Source organism: Periplaneta americana, chromosome 6 (genome assembly GCF_040183065.1).
Source record: "Periplaneta americana isolate PAMFEO1 chromosome 6, P.americana_PAMFEO1_priV1, whole genome shotgun sequence".
Taxonomy (NCBI): domain Eukaryota; kingdom Metazoa; phylum Arthropoda; class Insecta; order Blattodea; family Blattidae; genus Periplaneta; species Periplaneta americana.
In genome coordinates this window covers 142,073,997-142,096,332 of record NC_091122.1, presented here as the reverse complement: position 1 = coordinate 142,096,332, position 22,336 = coordinate 142,073,997, and the positions used below count along the sequence as shown (strand labels likewise).

At 35.0% G+C, this 22,336-nt stretch overlaps 2 protein-coding genes across 3 annotated transcripts in view; both read left to right on the top strand.

Moving 5' to 3' along the window:
- The window catches only part of LOC138701862 (protein yellow-like), a 118,836-nt gene extending 113,599 nt beyond the window's left edge, over positions 1 to 5,237 (top strand). For both annotated transcript variants that reach the window (XM_069829193.1, XM_069829192.1), the window contains exon 6: positions 994 to 5,237. The gene's annotated coding sequence lies outside the window, so the exon portion shown is untranslated. The remainder of the gene's footprint in view (positions 1 to 993) is intronic.
- A 15,643-nt stretch (positions 5,238 to 20,880) lies between these two features.
- LOC138701860 (dopaminechrome tautomerase-like) overlaps positions 20,881 to 22,336 on the top strand; it is an 80,032-nt gene continuing 78,576 nt past the window's right edge. Inside the window, exon 1 of the mRNA XM_069829188.1 lies at positions 20,881 to 21,082. Within this exon, the coding sequence (XP_069685289.1) occupies positions 20,896 to 21,082 (187 nt within the window). The 5' untranslated portion in view covers positions 20,881 to 20,895. The remainder of the gene's footprint in view (positions 21,083 to 22,336) is intronic.

The window sequence follows — 22,336 nt, the reverse complement described above, 5'->3', positions numbered from 1 at the left end:
ACGCTGTATCAACATATAGATTATTTAGCGTCTGAATGATACGAAGGTGATAATGCCGGTGAAATGAGTTCGGAGTCCAGCACCGAAAGTTACCCAGCATTTGCTCGTATTGGGTTGAGGGCAAACCCCGGAAAAAACCTCAACAAGGTAACTTGCCCCGACCGGGATTCGAACCCGGGCCACCTGGTTTCGCAGCCAGACGCGCTGACCGTTACTCCACAGGTGTGGACTTGCTCCTTTCAATCATTTATTATCAGAATATAGTGTTCTCTTTAATTAACTGAGCATACTGTAAATTAAATCAAATTGCTTTCTCAAAACATGCTATGAAATGTTTCACATAATACAATTTTTTTTCTCGAAAAGGAAGCAAAAACGAGCAAAATTGTATTAAATTGTTTTGTTTGAAATAACTCATAGAATAACCCCTTGAAATTAATGGCATTACTTACGGTTCACCCTGTATATATATATATGTTTTTTTCTTATTTTACGACGCTGTATCAACATCTCAGGTTATTTAGCGTCTGAATGAAATGAATGTGATAATGCCGGTGAAATGAGTCCGGCGTCCAGTATCAATAGTTACCCAGCATTTGCACATAGTGGGTTGAGGGAAAACCCCCAAAAAAAACCTCAACCAAGAAATTTTCCCCGACCGGGAATCGAACCCGGGCCACTTGGTTTCGAGGCCAGACGCGCTAGTCGTTACTCCACAGATGTGGACACCCTGTATATGTTGGATATGATTACAAGATGCTGTAAATGTAAATTACTACATAATTACAGTGCTTACAAGTGTTTCATAATCACAGAATGAACATTAAATATTTTCCTTAAACTTAACGTGCAAAATAATTTAAGATATCTTATGAAACATAGTTTCCTCGAGTTTAATTAGTGAAGGTTTGTACCTGTCACATTAAACACATCTTGTTGTTCTTCATATTTAACTTCTTATTCATTATTGAATTATGTTTCCTTTCTTTTCAGAATGAAGACGCCCAATGATGTCTTCAGAAACTCTCATCCTTGCGGGCATAATCATTGTTATTGTCTAATAGTCATTATGTTTCTAGTACTAGAAGAATAGTCTGTGAATGTTTCATGGTGTCATATTTAACCTCATACGTGATATTGTCATGAAGTTTGTTGTTTAAAACGTACTTTCTGAATGAGACATTCACGGAACAGATTGTTATTACTGTTGTTATTTTCAAACAAAATGTTATTTTGTCTATAAAGATACCAAGTTAACCTGGGATGTATGTGAGTGCGTAATTTGCATCGGCCGTACTTACTCCAAATACACCCACACCTGCGATTGAAATGTTGTTAATGAACTGATTTAAAATAGAACAAATATTTCAAAATCAACTGAATATTAAGAACTATCATTTGTTATAAAATTATCTGTCAGTTCGTTTACGAAAATTTTGATCTTAAAAGTGTGATTAATCAGACTATGTGTAAACTCGTTATGTGTAAATGTATTCGCTTCTCTATTTTCGCTCTTGGTACATCTCTACTAATGTATCCACTTCCGACATTTGTTATAATGTAATCTTAATTTTAATAGGAGTCTATAATGAAATATTCATTAATGATCTTGTAGTACGATATAGTGAAGATTGAGAACAGTGTGATTCTCTGAAAGACATTAAACAATGCATTTGCATTACATTCCAATCATTTTTTTTCTTTTACTCTATCCTAAATTTAATCATTTCAAATTTAAATTCATTCTTTTAACATATACATAGTTATGGTGTCTTCCAATTATGTAACTCATATTCAAAGGCACAAAATTTGAACGATAATACGAATTCTCAGATTGATATACTTATTAATTTACCTTTTGAAGAATATACGTATCAACATAATGAAATATTTTACGTTTAATTTTACATATCTACATTATTATGGCATTTAACATAAATCCAAAGATTAAAAAATATTACCTAGGAAATTGCACCCAAATGGAGTGATAAACAGTAATGTACCCACAATAGTATGATAATGCTACAAAGTGTCGTCCGAATGATTGGAATTACGTATCTTAGGTAGTAATTTCTAAACCTAATATACAACATATACAGCTAAACCTACAGGCGAAGTTTAACATAAAATAGTAGCTACTTCCATAATTAAACTACAAAATTGCATTAATAATTTCGGCTACTAATGAAATCACAATACTAATAATATTATTATTGTCTATTTTCTATTTTAAAATGTACATATATTTTGAATTATATTTCGGGCAAATCGCAATATAGCGAACGTAGAAGCTCCGCCCACGACCCCTTCCACTTTCCCCCTACTAGCTCACCGACACTCTACGTGATAGGCGAGTGTTGTGTCGAATGCACATTTCATGTGGGTGGGGATAACTTCCCCTACTGGCGTTCGCAATATTGCGATTTATCCTATATTTCACACTTGATAAGATATTCACCTTATTTTCAAACGTTTCTTTTGTTGTGAAAACATATTTGTTATTAAAGCATCTTATCTTTAAGTACGTATACATATTTAAAAATAGTTGATTTAAGTAACAATAAAATAGGCATAGAGTTGAAAGAATCACGAAGTTATTTCCAAGTGAAGAATATTTACATAATTCATAATATCAAGAACATTATACTGGAATTCAGCTTAGTCCAGAATTTTTATGACATAGTATGAAACTTAGTTATATTTTATGAAAGTTATCACGAAATAATTCAATAATATACGAGTATAGCTGTTACTCTTTATTTTCTTCTAATAACGTTATGGTCTCCTAACCAAGGGAAATGGGATGTGTCTTCTTGAACAAGTACACGTTAGTAATCATATGTTATTTATATTATAAAGATCACAGTGGTGCTAGACATAATCGGTTCAGAATTACGTATGTGAATGAAAGACATTAATATATGAGGCAAAACCTTGCAAGAAATTATTTATTTATTTAACCTTTCGTAGTCGAAAATGGTAAAAAGTGCCATATTGTGTATAACTGGATTTTAAAATTGAGTCATGTAAGTAGGTCCCAAAAAATATGGAAACAAAATAAAACTGGCTTCATGAATTTTTTTTTTTTTTTTTTTTTTGCTGTGAATGAAAACTTACCTTCTTAGAGTAGCAAAAGAAGTAACACGATGGCAGTACCTTAAAATGGTTAAAACTATTATAAACTAAGGGCATTCGATTTTGTGTTGCACGACATATTATTTTTACACGTAAAGAGTAGGAATATTGCCATTGGCCTCGTTCCTCAGTGAATAAGATTTCATTATTGATTTTACAAATACAAGCTAAATAACATTATCTTAATAAATTAATCCGTAATTAAAATCCATTTAGAACACAGATAAATCTATGTTAGCTAGTAATAGTACAATCACAGACTAGTATATACAGTCACGAACCTCAATATGTAGTAAATATGCATCCATAGATAGTTGCTAACCACTAGGATCGCTAATATCCCCTCATTACAGACAATGCGAAATAGTACCGGCACAGTCTATTGTTCCTAGCACCCTCACAACTCAAGCTTCGTGACTGTATATACTAGACCGTGGTACAATCCTGAAATAACTAATGCTATTAAATATTATTTCCGCATAAAAAATTCCATTTTTATAATTCTTATAATAATAATTGTGAATTTGACTTAACAGGCTAGTGCAAGAGTCAATGGTGTATCAAAAACATAAAAAATTAAATATAAGCGGAATAATATACAGGGTGATTCATGAAGAGTTACCGCCACTTACGGAGCATATTGTCGAAGACATTTAGAGAATGAAATATTCAGAAGTAAAATTTCTTTAATTGGCTAGCATTCTGAAACTAAAAATATGTTGTTAATTCTATAGTTACTTCGTATAGATTTTTTTTTTAATTTTTAACTACAAAATTACTGGTACGTTTTTCTTAAGCATTTATCACAATGATTGTTAAAAATCACGTCATTTTTGTAAACTCTTTAAGACTGTACATTAGGATGCAAAATTTAACTGTAAAGAATAAAGTTGCTAGAAGTCGTGTGATCTGTAACAATTGTTGCAATAAGTGTGTAACAATAATGTAATTTTTGTTAAAAATTAAAAAAAAAAATTAAATAATCTGTACGAAACAACTAAGGAATTAACAACACATTTTTAGCTTCCGAATACTAGTCAATTAAAAAAAGTCTACTTCTTAATAATTCATTCTCTAATTGTATCATTCTTTCGCCCTTAAAACTAAAGAAAAATGGTATTTTTTAAGAACTTCAAATTAATATAACTGAAAATATTGAGAACGGGATACATATTTATATGACAGTTTTTGCTCAGAATGTCTTCGGAAATAAGCTACGTAAGTGGCATTAACTCTTCGTGAATCATCCTGTATAATCAATTATAGTCTCATTCCAAGCATCGAGATAAAATGAAAAAATGTTACTCTATTTCCAGTAATGAGAAGTGTTCAGATCTAAAATGAGTTGAAATATTTCACACTGTGCTTTGAAATTCTTAATCTCAACTGAAATGAACAAGTGCATAGTGGGCCTACATGTCCGTTTTATTTCCAAAGGTCATATAGGGTAAAGGTTGGTAATACTGTGATACGATTAATATTGTGATAATTATTTTTGAAAATTTATTACAATTTTACTGAGCGAGAGAAGGACCGGTTTTGTACAGCAACTTGTCCACGAACATCCCCTTAATACGTTGAAGCAAAAAACCGATCTTCGTCTCGCTCAGTAAAATCGTAATAAATTCTCAAAAAGAACTATCACAATATTACTTTATCACAATATTATCCACCTTTACCCTATCATCTACTTTCAAACTAAGGCTACACAATATTTCTTTGTCCGTCTGTCTCCATGTCACCGCAGTAACATCGTCAATTCAAGTGCTGTCGTTCAGTCGTAAGTAGTTTTCTCCAGTTAAGTTCTGTTGGATTTACTCCAGAAAGGACGAGATTTACAACCAGCGAACAAGAAAGTCAAGAAAACACGATCTTGTGTTACCAAGAAAACACTTGTATTTGCCTAACGATGACATGACTATCTCAGGAAAGATTGCTTCCACAGTAAATACTTGCAGAGAGAAGTGTTTCAATTATATCTGTGTACAACTTCGCACATTAACTTCGACAAAAAAGTGTTTAAAATAAAAATGTCATTAGTATTTTAAGAATATAGATTGTGAAAGTTGTTATATCAAAATAATAAAACCATTACACAAGTACTACAACGCTTATTCCCTGCAATCGCCACTTTCCCGATACCTGTCGATTCATTTGTGTTAATTTATGTAGGCTAATTAAAGCAGATCCTAGCAGTAAGGCATGGAAGCATTGATCGCTTCATGAACAAGGACTTACTGCTCCGATTAATTTGTTTCATCGCTAATTTTCCAACTCAGAAGACATTATATTATCGTAGAACCGCTAAAACCGGAAAGGTAAGACTTAAGGGTTTGTTTAACCCGGCCCGATCGAGTTTAATGAGTGAATGTAGACTGGACGACTGACCTACCGTTTGGTACACCGCTCGACTGACAGTGGCAGAATGCCTGAATGACAATGAGCCAGGGACTGAATGAGTCAATGAGTGAATAACAGTGAGTTATTTGAGTGCATAATATAAGTACATGCATGCTTATGCATTTGCTTTGTGGCATCCATGTTCAAGTATGAATCTAGCAAAACAAGGGGAAGTATCTCCTGCAAAATGAGAGAAACAGGAAAAACCAAATTAAACTTGACGTTTTCAGTACAGGCTAACGATAACAAGAAAGATACATGGGCAATAAACAAGAATATTGAAACATTTGACGAGGAAATAATATACCAAATCTTACAAGTTATGTGGCTTATTTGTTACCATGGTTTCTTTATATTAGAATAATTCGCTACCCTAATGCTACAACTAGGTAACTGAAAATTTCATAATTTTACAGGAAGCTGATTTTAATATTTATTTTGAAATTAGAAGTAGGCCTATTTACATAAATTATAAAATCGATTATTGATTGTTTATACCTTTGGGACTTCTTTTTGAAGTAAATATTGTAAAATTGACGTTTCAAAAATATAAAGTCAAAATTATTAAGACCTAACTAAGATACAAACAGAATAAATATGGGAAATGATTGTTATTATACGGTTGAGAAGCTTTGGCATCCAGTCTGCTTTCAAAAAACCTGAAAGTTAGAATTTATAAAACAGTTATATTACCGGTTGTTCTGCATAGTTGTGAAACTTGGAGAGAGGAACAGAGGTTAAGGGTGTTTGAGAATAAGGTGCTTAGGAAAATATTTGGGGCTAAGAGGGATGAAGTTACAGGAGAATGGAGAAAGTTACACAACACAGAACTGCACGCATTGTATTCTTCACCTGACATGATTAGGAACATCAAATCCAGACATTTGAGATTGGCAGGACAAGTAGCATGTATGGGCGAATCCAGAAATGCATATGGAGTATTATTTGGGAGGCCGGAAGGAAAAAGACCTTTGGGGAAGCCGAGGCGTAGATGGGAGGATAATATTAAAATGGATTTGACGGAGGTGGGATATGTTTGTATAGACTGAATTAATCTTGCTCAGGATAGGGACCGATGGCGGGCTTATGTGAGGGCGGCAATGAACCTCCGGATTCCTTAAAAACCATTTCGTTGTTGTTCCTGCAATAATTCCTATGTGCAAAATATAAAATTGTTCAGTAGGAAGAAAAACATATTTATTCATTCTATGGCAGTAGTACATAGGAGATAGTGAATTCTTACATTTTCGAAAGAAAGAAATATAATTAAATATATGAGATTTTATTATTTGCTGTATCACTATTTAAGTTATTTAATAGAGCAAAAATCTGAAAATCAATAAATATGTCACACAGGAGTTATTGCAGGAACAACGACGATTTGTAAGCGAGCAGAGGCAACACGAGAGTAAGAGCTTCAATAACTTACGCATTATAAATAATAACAAAAAAAAGTCAAACATCACGATTAATAACACTAGTCTATATTTTTTTTTACAGATTTAAAATATGTTAAATTTCCGTTTTAAAGATGACAGATACCTCCAAACATTAACGACATTCTATAGAATACGCAACCACAGAAACGTAATTTATTAACTCGACTATTACACTCTTACTACGTCATACTACTTTTGACCAATAAAACTGTACGAAAGGACGTATTTCAACCAATCATGGCTGCTTATCGCACAATTTTATCGCGTCCCTAGCATTTGTTTCTTTGTTTGCCAACATTTGAAACTGCGCTGGTCTGGACGTCAAAACAAATATATATATATATATATATATATATATATATATATATATATATATATATATATATAGAATTACAAACCACTCCAGTCGATGCACAGCAGTTTCAAATATGACTCGCATTGGCATTCAAGAACAAGAATTAATAAAAATCACTGATCATACCTATGCATCTTCTGAAATCCGATTTACAAATAAATGAAGAGCACCATTCGGAAATCCTGAATAAGTTGAATACACCATGTAGGCCTAAATCAACGAGTTCCACTTCTATTACGCACACGTCCAATATAACATCAATTGAACTAACAACCACATTCAAATTTGAAAATTGTACATTCAATAATTATTCCTTTTAAAATTATTCATTCGGGATCCCTGAATAAGTTGAATACACCATACAGGCCTAAATCAAAGAGTTCCACTTCTATTACGCACACGTCCAATATAACATCAATTGAACCACCAACCACATTCAAATTTGAAAATTGTATATTCAATAATTATTCCTTTTAAAATTATTCATGTTTATTTTTTATGTCATCGTCGTTAATTAAAACTTTTCTAACACTTGTGTATATTAGTTAGGTTATGTTATAGCTTCTGCTATATGATATTATAGATAGTCACGTATCAGAGATTGTTTAATATTAAGATTTATTGAAAATCATCTGTCAAGTGACGTTGATTACTGGGATTCGGATAATTGAAGTGTAATGTTGCATTTTAATAAAAATGAAACTGAATCAACAAAGCCTTCTTGACTAGTAACATTGCCATTGTGTATAATAAATTGAGAAGGCATTGCTCACTACTGCCATCTGGCATGCATCTAGCGTAATATTTGTAATTTTGAGATGGTACAATAATACATTTGAAGACAGTTGTATTTTCGTAAGTCAATTAATATTTTATTGTATTGGAGTATTTCGTTACTTCTAATCTTTATATACTTTCTTCTAATCGTGTAATAGTCAATTAAATCCCAGTCGAGTTTTGATTTTCTCTAGATAAATCAAAACGTCTAGTGAGATTACTGTTGATAAAACTGCTGACCATAAGGAAAAATGCATGTATATATAATTATATTTTCCTCTTCATGTCTTTTCAAACTTCTAATACTCGTATATTCATGAAACTGACTCTGATAGGCTCTTTGTGTATTTTAGTCCTCTGTTATTGTCCATACACTACGAATTTATTCTAATTAATTTTAAAAGTTCAACAAGAAGAGGTGATAGAATTTGAATTTTGAGTCACTTAATGAAGACAGTGAATTTGGAAATGAACAAAATTGGAGTTTCTACCTACTGTGTTGATAGAAACTGCATAGGAAGAATTAGTGCTTGAGCCTGCATTTACGAAATCGCTTGCAGCAGGCCGCTGACTAAATGTGCGCATGTGCCGGTCATAGATCGTCGCTCGACTGCTCAAGCGAAGTATCCATCAGGGATCGCAAGAAAATGATTTTTTCTGAATGAACAGATTGTTGCTCTCGAGTTAGCACTGCTAAGACGTGACTCTTTTACGGGTGCTCAAAGTTTCTGTGCAAGGGTTATGTTTAAAAAGGACGCAAATAATAGATAAAATTATACAGGGACATCATTTTATTTTTACTAACATTTTTAATATTAACCTGGCTATACCTTTGGATTAACAGTTGAGAACCGGAAACACAGTTTGCTACCCCCTTCCACTACTGGAGTTCGATGATATTGGCGTAAAATACAAACAAATCACTTTTACTAGGTTTAGGAGGGAAGAAAAGTAGTTCATTCATTTACGTAAACTAGGAAATATCGCAATTTTGAGTTTGATAATTTTCATTAGATTTCTGTTTAATCAAAATACAGTACAGTATTAACAATACGTGTTTTTACTCACGAACTGAGTTATCCATGCGAACATATTCATTTTGCAGAGTATCTCTAGTCGGCGGAAAAAGGCACATAAGACAAAAAGAATAATATTTCTGGAGAGATTTTCTTTTTAATTTACTTTTAACTGAATAAAAGTATAATAATGAAATGCATGTATGTTGGTTAAAGAAAAGAAATTTTATTATTTCAAAAATTAGAAAAAAAACTAGATTTATGTGATTAGATACAACAGAAAAATCGACTTTTTGACTTATGTGCCTTTTCCCGCCGACGAATGAAGTTAAATTGAAAAATAATCATAATATGGATATCTAAACACATTTTTGAAAACTGTGGCCGTTCATTTCGATACAGGCTTCAGTTCTTTTGTGCATATTATCGCACTATAGACTATTGCACCTAATTTCAATTACCATTTTCATCCTTCGTACTAATAACTCATGTTGAAATAACTCTGTACCTACTCCATAAAAGAGTACCTTACGTACTGTAAATTCAATCTTCACCTCTGCCCGGTCCAAAACTATAAAATTACTCAGACATGCTATCTACTGTTCGTCCAAGTGGTTAAGTCGCAGGATCGTAGAAAGGGGGGAAATCACGTGACAATTACTTAACCAGGCCCTTTTATTCAAGTTATTTCAAACAGTTGTATAATATTACGCAGACGTCCAATTTCTAACAGAAATTAATGTTTTCAGAAAAGAGCTAAGACAACGCAGCCACTAGCCTTTACAGAGGGGCGAGCAGAAGCAGGTGGGGGAAATTGGGATGCGACGTAGGCAAACGGACGACAGTATCTGTGCGAAATTATGATTCAATATTAAAAGCTCTTTCGTCACTGGAAAACGCGAACATATTTCTGGAACGTACTATACTCACTAACTCAGTACTGTTTACTATATGAGGCCTTGGTTCTGTGTGGAGGACAGTTGGAACTTCATTAGTAGAAGGGGTGGGAGTGAAGTACATTCAAAAACTCAGGTACAATAAAAATTGAAGCAAAAATAAAATGATGTCCCTGTACATGGCGAAACATTTTTCATTAGCAATAGATACGAGTATAGGTTCTTGGATGATATAATACATTGGAAACAATGTGTGTCTTTTCAACATTCTCACTACACGAAAAAAAAAACAAAACAAAAATTATATTTGTTTGTAACAAGTGCAGCAAGCGCATGAGTACGTCTGGTCTATAGTAAAAATTTGATGTCAAATTAACTCAAATTAGTTAATAATTTTGACTCTCTTGAATAGTAACGGCAACCAAACAAGCACCACTCATAAATTCACTTCATGATGAGTCAATAAAGTTTTAAAAGTTGATTTTAATTAATTCAAGGAAACCAAATGTAAGGGAATTGTGAAACTCTATAACAAAAGACTAATATAATATTATGAGAAATTGCAAATATTATATTTGTTGTTGCTATAATAACTAAATCGACGAGACAAAAGTTGCCTTACAATATAATATACAAAATCTCAATTAATTCATTAATGGAAAGGAAGGAAAGAGATATGGAAAACGAATCTCCTTCAGAACTGAAGAGCGACTTTCATCCGAAGAATGAAATGTATACGTCCTATTGTCATATCATTCAGATGTAGTATTCTAATAAAATCTTACCAGCTGTTATTGTTACAGGCTAGGAGCGTAGTTCTTCTCATACAATAATCACTGACATTTAAAGTTTAAAGTTAATTGATTATTCAAGTCAAATAAATATAGAGTAAAACCTCGTTAATCTGGACCCCTATAAGCCGGACTTCGCTTAATCCGGACAGATAAAAAACCATGAGTTTGGAAAAATTAAAGATCCTTGTTTTAAGACCTACTTTTATATATTAGGCTTCAAACCAACATTCGCAGCAAGAGTTTCGAGTGATTCAGAACCAGGTCCGTCGGGTACATCATCATAATTATGGGTAGGCCTATCACGTATATACTGCATTGTATGTATTGCTTTACATTTTACTGTACAACCCGTTTCAGCTCACGTTACCCGGGAGTCTTCGTGAACCATCCGTTACGTCATACACTGTACAGTCACGAGAGAATATTAGTCTATCAGTCTAGACTAGAGCAGCGTGAGGGACGTGTCTACAATCCGTTGAAGCATTTTAATATTGCATTAGTGAATTATTTAGTTGTATTATCATTGAATATACTGTGCATTGAATCGAACGGTACGTATTTATACTCCACTGAAGCATTTTAATACTGCATTAGTGATTCATTTAGTTGTAATATCTTTTAATATGCTGTGTATTGAATGAAACGTTTCGTGTTTACATGTCGTTGACGCATTCTAATACTGTATTAGTGACTAATTCAGTTGTAGTATCATTGAATACACTGTGAATTCAATAAAGTTCAGTTTAGGTTTTATATAACCGAATCCATAAGATAGCCTAATGTACTGTGTGGAATTTTCAGGGAAGGATTGAAATTGTGACAAAATATGGAAACTCTTCCAAAGAAGAAACCATCCCCGAAAGTGTACAATTCTCAAAGCAGGAAGATAATTTATAACGTATTGAAATTTTGTAGAGAGGAAAAAAGTGCGGGTCTCATTCTGCCTTTAGCAAAAGCAGTAGAAAGAGCAGCAAAAGCCGTTGGGGTAAGCGAAAAAAACAATAAAAACAATTGGGAAAGAGTGTGAAAGAGCAGAAAAACTAGGAATTCAAATATTAACTCCCGGTAAAAATCCAAGACACACAAAAGTAGTAGAGCTAGATGACTTTGATAGATACTACAGACGTCAAGGAATCCTGTTATACTATGATCGCTTCCATTGTACTGTTGCATGGTATGCGAGAACCTACATACTATTGCAACACGTACTGTACCATGTTTCCTACCCCCGCAACTCCGCTTGCTGCCCGCAGCCACCGTAGTTCTGATGTAAACAGAGACGGTAGCGACATCACTCCGAGAGGTAACGTGAAGTGGAACAGGTAGTACTGTATAGTATATTTAGGCCTATGCCCTTTAAATACACCATAATAAACGTGTTTTGTTGCTATAAACTAAACGGAGTTTTAATGATGATAATTAGACAAAAATTCGCTCCGGCGCAGGGGATTCAACCCAACGGATGTTGGTTCTACGTACCAAGTGCTTTAAGCACTGAGCTACGTCGGAGTTTAATCCACAGCACCGGATCGAATGCCTCTCCTCTAGTGTTCGATCTCCGGCACCGGAGCAAATTTTTCTCCTCTAATAAATAATCATTGTTACTACAGCAGATATATTCTGTAGGATAAAAAATTAATATTTTTAATGCGCTTTCTACTATTCTTTTAGGTTATTTCAGTTAATCCAGACTTTTGTTAAACCAGTCAACTTATCCCACCCCCAATTAATCCGGATTAACGAAGTTTTACTGTACTTGTAAAATTTGTAGCTATTTATTTTTCTCTACAAAATTTTATATACTCTTCAGTCGGTACTTATTAGTTTTTGCTCTTATCACATTTTTTCTCCTCGCGCGTTCTCTAATGAGGGTCTATACGAATATACAAAATATTTCACTAATGTGGATTCAGCATTAATTGCTCCAAATGATAAGCCATGGTGTGGTATGATAGTATTTTTTTTTTTCCTTCGTAAGAAGACGAGTTCGAAAGTTAGACTCGCAGCCTCCAATGGACATATTCTGTTTTACCATTTTTTTATTTGGGAATTTTGTTGAAGTCTGAACGACCACTTTTTTTTTAATGTCGTGACTCAGTTAAGTGGTACATCTGTCGATTCAACTATGCAAGAAGTCCTACCAGAGTATCCTTCCCCGCTCTGAAAGCATGAGCGCATCCTGTTCCGTTATTAGGATTCATTGTAGAGAACAGCTGTGTAGCTTTGGACTCCTCTTGGAAGCTACGTCTTTGATGTTTTATATATGGTTTTCCTCTTGTTTACTGGATTGTTTACTGATGATACTTCATTAGATAGGTATGGCTGAAGTAATGATTAGGTCTTTCAAATATTTGATTTTCATTTAATAAATAATTTGAATGGCCTAAAATTGATAGAATGAACTGTTCCTGCAATTTCTGTGAGGAATTTTCAATGGAATCAACATTTAAAACTTCATGAAGAAATTAATTTGATATATGATAGCTCCACTAATTCAAAGCGCACTACGCCTTCTCATACTGATGCCATCGGTACGCCAATCACAATACCAAATCATGCGCACATAGTTTCTGTTAATGCTATAGCAATAATGATAATTAATACTGAAATGAAGAGGGAGAGAAAGGGAGAATGAGAGAAAACCCCTCAGAAACCTTCGCTTTGTCCACCACAAACACGACTCCGCTATCGAACCCGGGTTCATAGTCATCGTAAGACAGTACTCTGCCAACTGAGCTGTCAAAGCGGCATGGTATATTTTTTTACTTGATTATTTAACGACGCTGTATCAACTATTAGATTATTTAACGTCGATGAGATTGGTGATAGCGAGATGAGATCGAGGATTCGCTACAGATTACCTGACATTCGCCTTACGATTGAGGAAAAACCAAACCAGGTAATCATCCAAGGCGGGGATCGAACCCGTGTCCGAGCGCAACTCCGGGTCGGCAGGCAAGCGCCTTAGCCGACTGAGCTACGCCGGTGGCGGTATGGTATGGACTGAAGGTGGAGAGTAACGTAAACTCATACGTATTTACGCTAATCTATGAGTTCATTATGCTACAAATTTTTACGAGAAATGGCCAGTAAATTTTTCCTGAAGTCCTCTCATTCAAATATAAGGGTTTTTACGTGAAGTAAATCTATGACATAGGAATCCCACCTTTAGTTATCTTCTGGAGGAAGCAATGCTAAGGATTTTTAACTCCGCTCGAATTTGTGTCCACCAACGTCTTGGCAACCATGGCAATTACCGGTACTGGACCATCGACGGTAACATGGTTCTGAGTATTCGTGTGGGTCACAGAACAAAGGAATCCGCGACTTTAAGTTCTATGGCTTTGTTAAGGCTGGCTCACAATAAACCGGGAACGGAACGACAACGAAAACGAGAACGGAAATATTGTTAAAATAAATGTATTTAAATGTGAGCATTCACAATTAACTATTGTGAATGCTCACATTTAAATACATTTATTTTAGCATTATTTCCGTTCTCGTTCTCGTCGTCGTTCCCGGTTTATTGTGAACCAGCCTTTAGCCACACTAAAAGAAGGAAACGAGAAAATTCAGAATAAAAATACGCTGGATCTAAAAGTACTTAACCGTCGAATAGTTCGGTGACCAAGAAAGTGTTCCGTAGACTAGAATGATACTCGTTTTGCCGCAGGTCGAATGCTGCTGTAATAATTGTGCCAGTTCGTGCTGACTGCGCTTCTTTCGGCAGAAACAGTGTCTCGACTCCACAGTCGTCACTTCCGAGTTCTGACATTCGCTGTTTTATAGTCAGGAATTGCAAGTTGTGAACATGTTGAAACGAAGTTCCATGAAGGAAGGAAGTTATCATTTTTACTTCCTAATACTTCCACTATAACTTTCAACAAAGAAATACTTAATATGTTGTAGCTCAGTTGGTAGAGCAGCTGGCTACGGAACGGAAGATCCGGGATTCCATCCCAAATGGTGACGGGATTTTTCTCGTTGCCAAACTTCCAGACCGGCCCCGAGGTTCACTCAGCCACCTATAAAATTGAGAACCGGGTCTTTCTCGGGGGTAAAAGGGGCAGGGCATGGTTGCGCCCCACAGTCAAGTAAGATGCAGCAGATAAAAAAAGGTCCCTGTTTTGTGGGCATATAGAACAGTTATATTACCGGTTGTTCTATATGGTTGTGAAGCTTGGACTCTCACTTTGAGAGAGGAACAGAGATTAAGGGTGTTTGAGAATAAGGTTCTTAGGAAAATATTTGGGGCTAAGAGGGATGAAGTTGCAGGAGAATGGAGAAAGTTACACAACGCAGAGCTGCACGCATTGTATTCTTCACCTGACATAATTAGGAACATTAAATCCAGACGTTTGAGATGGGCAGGGCATGTATGGGCGAATCCAGAAATGCATATAGAGTGTTAGTTGGGAGGCCGGCGGGAAAAAGACCTTTGGGGAGGCCGAGGCGTAGATGGGTAGATAATATTAAAATGGATTTGAGGGAGGTGGGATATGATGGTAGAGACTGGATTAATCTTGCTCAGGATAGGGATCAATGGCGGGCTTATGTGAGGGCGGCAATGAACCTCCGGGTTCCTTAAAAGCCAATAAGTAAGTAAGTAGTTGCGCCCCGTTCCCATCAGGTAGAGAAAAGGGGCATGGCATAGTTGCGCCCTGATGAAATAGGCAGAGAGAAAGACATTACGAGAACTCGAGCCTCGTAATCAACCAATCTTATTGATTTCTTATTCGATTTAATATTCATTATCGATACCGTTAAAATGAACACCATGAAGTTGACAGTACTTTATTAACTGTTTTTCTATTGTTTATGCAGTGATATCGATAGCCTACCGTTAAAATGAACACCATGAAGTTGGCAGTACTTTGTTAGCTGACATATTCAAATGAGTGAGTCGTTGGGATATGGGGCCTTAGCAATCTTGACATTTTATTAGTGATTTTCACACTGTCTGTGACGTATAGTGAGGATAACTTAAAATGAACGTTAAGTTTAGTGAAAAGGGTAAAGAGTTAATAATTCACAATAGTTCTAAGTTTCGATTTTCGAAACCCTGTACCGTAGGGTTAAGATATCGGTACAAACAAAAATGCAGTTCATTTATTGTGTGTGATCGATAAAAAAAGAGTTATTTTAAATAGCAAAATTGATCATATGCTACCTGATTTCAGTGCAGCTACCACTATAATATTTTTAAGTAATTTACTTATTTTATGACAATCACTTTCGTGTGTGCTATGCCCATCGGGGCGCAACTATGTCATGTCCATTCTGCTACCTGACTTCTTCGGGGCGCAACTATGCCATTGACCGCGGGGCGCAACTATGCCATACCGGGTAAAAGGCGGTCAAAGCGTGGTGCCGACCACACCACCTCATTCTAGTGCCGAGGTCATGGAAAGCATGGGGCTCTACCTCCATGCCCCCCAAGTGCCTTCATGCGTGTGACAGGGATACCTTTACCTTTACTCTTTAAAATAAAAGTAAATTTCACACACTTCTTAATCTTTAAATATAAGTTGCCTGATTAGTATAAAGCTCTTCGATGTAATATTACCTATGCAGATACAGTTGTTGTTGTTGTTTAGTAAATTGTCCGAAGACAAGTCTGAACCTCAGAAGTTATACCAACATGGCACCACTAATGAGGCAACTAGGCCAGGAGATAATGGGGTAGTTTGGCCAGTTAATTTCCCCCCCCCTCCATTGCATATGTCGCCGATTAGCTACATATTAAATTTATCAAACTTCATATGCATATCGTCAAGTGAGATGTACTGCCTGATAATATACGTGCATATCAGTCAGAACCTCAATCACAGGTAGCAGATAAAATAATAGGAAATATTTTAACGTTATTTTAGTAAGAAATCAGTTAGGTTTCGTAACAAGCTGTTTTTTACGAAAAGAGAAGATTTATTTAATATTCTTATTGAATTTGGTATTCCCAAGAAACTAGTTAGATTAATTAAAATGTGTCTTAGCGAAACTTACAGCAGAGTCCGTATAGGCCAGTTTCTATCTGATGCTTTTCCAATTTACTGCGGGCTAAAGTAGGGAGATGCACTATCACCTTTACTTTTTAACTTTGCTCTAGAATATGCCATTAGGAAAGTTCAGGATAATACAGAGAGTTTGGAATTGAACGGGTTACATAAGCTTCTTGTCCATGTGGATGACGTGAATATGTTATGAGAAATCCACAAACGATTAGGGAAAACACGGAAATTCTAGTTGAAGCAAGTAAAGCGATAGGGTTGGAAGTAAATCCCGAAAAGACTAAGTATATGATTATGTCTCGTGACCAGAATATTGTACGAAATGGAACTATAAAAATTGGAGATTTATCCTTCGAAGAGTGGAAAAATTCAAATATCTTGGAGCAACAGTAACAAATATAAATGACACTCGGGAGGAAATTAAACGCAGACTAAATATGGGAAATGCCTGTTATTATTCGGTTGAGAAGCTTTTGTCATCTAGTCTTCTGTCAAAAAGTCTGAAAGTTAGAATTTATAAAACAGTTAGCCTATATTATCGGTTGTTCTGTATGGTTGTGAAACTTGGACTCTCACTTTGAGAAAGGAAGAGAGATTAAGGGTGTTTGAGAATAAGGTTCTTAGAAAAATATTTGGGGCTAAGAGGGCTGAAGTTACAGGAGAATGGAGAAAGTTACACAACGCAGAGCTGCACGCATTGTATACTTCACCTGACATAATTAGGAACATAAAATCCAGACGTTTGAGATGGGCAGGACATGTAGCACGTATGGGCGAATCCAGAAATGCATATAGAGTGTTAGTTGGGAGGCCGGAGGGAAAAAGACCTTTAGGGAGGCCGAGACGTAGATGGGAAGATAATATTAAAATGGATTTGAGGGAGGTGAGATATGATGATAGAGACTGGATTAATCTTGCTCAGGATAGGGACCAATGGCGGGCTTATGTGAGGGCGGCAATGAACCTCCGGGTTCCTTAAAAGCCAGTAAGTAAGTAAGTATTTTAGTAAGAATCAGTAGAACTGAGAAAAACTCTCTCCGACACCGGGACTCAAACCTGGGTTTCCAGCTTTACGTGCTGGCGCTTTATCCACTAAACCACATCGGACACAAGCTTCGATGCCGGTTGAATCCCTCTCATTTTTAAGTTCTACCTACTGTGTTCCCCTTTGTTGGCCTACCCTCGTTTACCGTGTCACAGTATGTGTAGACACAATGTCCTACCACATGTACAGAGGTGTACTCAGTACAAGTGACTAAGTGCCCGGGGTCCGACAGAACCATGTGCTGAAAAATCGGTAGAACTGAGAAAAATTCTCTCATACACCGGGAATCGAACCCGGGTTTCCAATTTTACGTGCTGGCGCTTTATCCACTAAGCCACTAAATCCCGGTGCCGGAGAGAATTTTTCTCGGTTCTACCGATTCTTTACCATATGGAAACGCAGAATTAGTGCATTGAAAATTCATATGTACTTCGATACATCATAATAATATTCTCTGATAATGTTGCGTAAGTCCAACACGTTAAATATTTCTTCACCTATCGCATAGTGCAAAATCTAAAATATCTTGCGCCAGTATTCTAGCCATATCTTACCATTAATCTCTTCGAAAGTGTTATTATAACCAACTAACATGAGGAAGTGATGACAAGTGTTTTAACAAGTATGAATAGACAGAATATACGTACAGGACATTCTGTTCATCATTCAAGAAGTTAATGCTTTCACTTTCATCTTTGACATTATGAACTAAACACTGGATCATACCCGGTGATTCAAAAGTTTGTAATCAAACTGAAAGAGCTTGAAGAGGGGTCGAAATATAACATTTAACAAAATTAATTTTGAAAATCATGCACAAATAATTAATGACGATTTTAATTTAGTTCATTTGATTAATATCTGTCCTTTTTGTTCCTTCATTTATTAATTTCTTTAAGAATGACCAGGTATCTGTTAAATTTGGTAGGAATATGTTTTTAATTTCATTCCATCTTTTGCATTTTTCCATGTATTTTCAATCGTTTTAAATCGATTAATGCTTAAATATGTTCACGTAATTAAAAAAAAATAATTCCCAGCCAATAAAACCTATTTTATGTAAAATAAAGATTGACAATATAGATAAATTTAATTATTTTGATAACATTCTAAAATAATTAAGTTTTTGACATATTGTAGTTACATTACTTTAAATATTTTAAATAATTTATTGAGTAACTTTAGTGTAATTTCTATACTTCATAGTAATACATAGGCCTAATGAAATCTAATTTACATTTCTTTATCTAACAATAATCTTAATGTGAAATGATTTTGTAAATTGTACAATGCATATTGATGAAGCATTATATGCACAAGAATTGATTAAAAATAACACTAAGATTGTCATCTTAATATTATGCTGAACTATACAAAAATTTGGTTTTATTCTCGACATGTACTGTACCCATATTTTATACAGTGATCTTGGAGTTGGGAATGTTCCGCAGAGAGCGTCGTTGAAAATTTTATATTCAATATCGTTAACAACCAAGCGAAGGGAGATTTGTGTACTTTTCGTCTATCTTCCATCATGAAATTTATTTCAAGAGCCATAATGTGAGTTTATATCGTCATTAATTATAATTTATTTTTTCAGCCATTATGGGTAATACTAGCAATTTTTCAGTCATTCGTTACTTAATAAACAGTTAATAATATGGAAGTTTTAAGTTTCTATAACTAAATTAGTACATTTGAGTTGGCTCGGAATAAAAAATGAAAAATTATGATTAACAATCAAACATTCTGAAGGATGCAGATAAAAAAGTTATTTTTTTTCTTTCGCCATATTAATAATGCCAAAAGAAGTACTTGTACAAATTTTGGCCACTCGACCGCAATTACAAGGACCGTAAAAAAATAAGTTCGCCAGGGGCCGTTAACAGAAAAAAACACAATTTTATTGGAAAAATTTATTGGAACAGACACAGCAATTGTTGAGCTATTTTTCAACATATTCTCCACCGAAATTGACACATTGTTGGATAAATCGCAATATAGCGAACGCCAGCAGGGGAAGTTATCCCCACCCACATGAAATGTGCATTCGACACAACACTCGCCTATCACGTAGAGTGTCTGGTGAGGTAGTAGAGGAAAAGTGGAAGGGGTCGTGGGCGGAGCTTCTACGTTTGCTATATTGCCATTTGCCCCATTTTTCATATCATGGGATCGACAGAGAGGTACACACGGCTGTCAAACGCTAGTTCCGATCCCAGGCAGCTGACTTCTACAACACAAGGATACAAAAATTGAGCCCATGGTATGACAAATGTCTCAATTCCAGTGGGGGATATGTTGACAAATAGCGCAACAATTGCTGTATCTGTTTCAATTAATCTTTCTATGCAATAAAGGTGTTTTTTTCTGTAAAAGGCCCCAGGGAAAATCACTTTCTGGACGCCTCATATTTTCGGTTGCGTGGCAAAAATTTGTATAAGCAGTTCTTTTGACATTATTGACATGGTGGAAGGAAAAAATAACTTTTTTATCTGCCCCCATCAGAATGTTTGCTTGTAAGATATTTATTTATTTGAATATATATCTATCTATCTGTCTGTCTGTCTGTCTGTCTCTCTGTCTGTCTGTCTGTCTGACTATCTATTTATTTACTTATTTATTTAATCTGACAGGATTAAGGCCATAAGGCCTTCTCTTCCATCCTACCAGATAGCACATATAAATGCAAAAAATAACTACAAACACTGACCCAAGAAAAAAACACTCAAAATTTTCTATCTATTCCGCGTATTAATCTACCTCTCACGATTCAAAATGCACATCAGCAATAGGTTGCAAGGATCTGTACGCGAGAACTGGACATCTTGCGCGTCAAAGCTGTATAACTGCAGCACGGCTTTCTCCGCTGTTTTACATGCCTCGAACGAACCGTACCACTGTTACTCCCACCTTGCCGAAATTCATCAGCGGGACGAGGTGCAATGGACGGTAGTCGGACTGTGTCACGGGAAGTGGCAAGTTCAGCTCTAGAAGTGGTCCTGCCCCCACGTGGGCACACGTGTCACAATGCGACTGTTTTCACTAGTGGTCCTCATTATTGTGGCCTTCAACAAATACGTGCACGCGCCCTATGTGTCCGGACATTCACCGAATTACGGATTCCCTTCGTGGTTCTCGTCGCTCTTCAAAGCGTCAGAGTCCGATGATACCCGGAAAGCAACGCCCCCAAACGAAGCGGTCGGTGATCAGAGAGGTATGTCTCGCATGAATGATTGGATGACAGATTTTTTTTAAATATTTATTCCTCAGAAATTCCTTTGCAATTCATATTTTACAACAATAGTGCCGTTTTTGTTGTCTTGAACTTGAATTCTCTCTTCGATATTGTAACTACGACAGAATATAATTAAACATAGAATGTAAATTTTAATACTCCAAAGACTTACTGTTATATAGCTGCCATGATGACACCTATGACAAAGAACTCTTTCAAGGTGTTATTCTTATATAATTATATGATAAGAATGAGGACAATGTCAAAATATTCTCAAGCTAATTAGGAAAGACAAATCTTTGACCTCCAGAATAAGACACAGAAATTAACCTTTTCTCAGAAATTTACGACAGGAAAGGCGTTCCATATCCTTACGATTAATTTCCAGAAGTGTAAATTAGTCATTGTCGTATTGAAAGATAAAGTGGCGAGAAAATGTAAATACTGGATTATTTTTGTTTTTAAAAAAATATTGTCAATAACATTATTCTATTCCCCTTGTATATGAAGAAGGACAAAATGAATAGGATTTACATCATATAAAATTCTCCAAATCAAATTATCGTTTTACTTCTTTGTACATAGCCTACTAGCCAAAGATTATGATTATAAAATTTAGAACCTTCTCCAAATCAGTCCTAATAAGATATAACATATGTATGTTTTCCAAATTACTAAATGTTTAGATAATCCCAATTTAAATCTTAATTATGAATGTAGAGAATTTTAAATAATAATAATAATAATAATAATAATAATAATAGTAGTAGTAGTAGTAGTAGTAGTAGTAGTAGTAGCAGTGGCAGTGGCAATAGCAGTAGTAGTAGTAGTAGTAGTAGTAGTAGTAGTAGTAGTAGTAGTAGTAGTAGTAGTAGTAGTAGTAGTCTATTAATTGAATTAAATAATTCGTCTATATAAGATTTAAGTAAGTAAATAATTAGAATGTAGTTGAGTATTGGTGTCATACATTACTGCTTACAGTTAATCACTTATGTTCCAATATTAGAGTCTAAAAATAATGTTTCCTTAAATATATATGTTAAATAAATGAATAAATAAATAGACTGAATGAATGAATAAATGAATGGATAAGTAAACAAGTAAATAAATAAATAAATAAAGTTGAAGTACATTACATTGAGATTAAAATAAAACATACGAACTCCTGTCTTTCGTGTTGCGTAAACCCGAAATTGATAATAAATAATTATTTAACGTGATAGGGAAAATTAA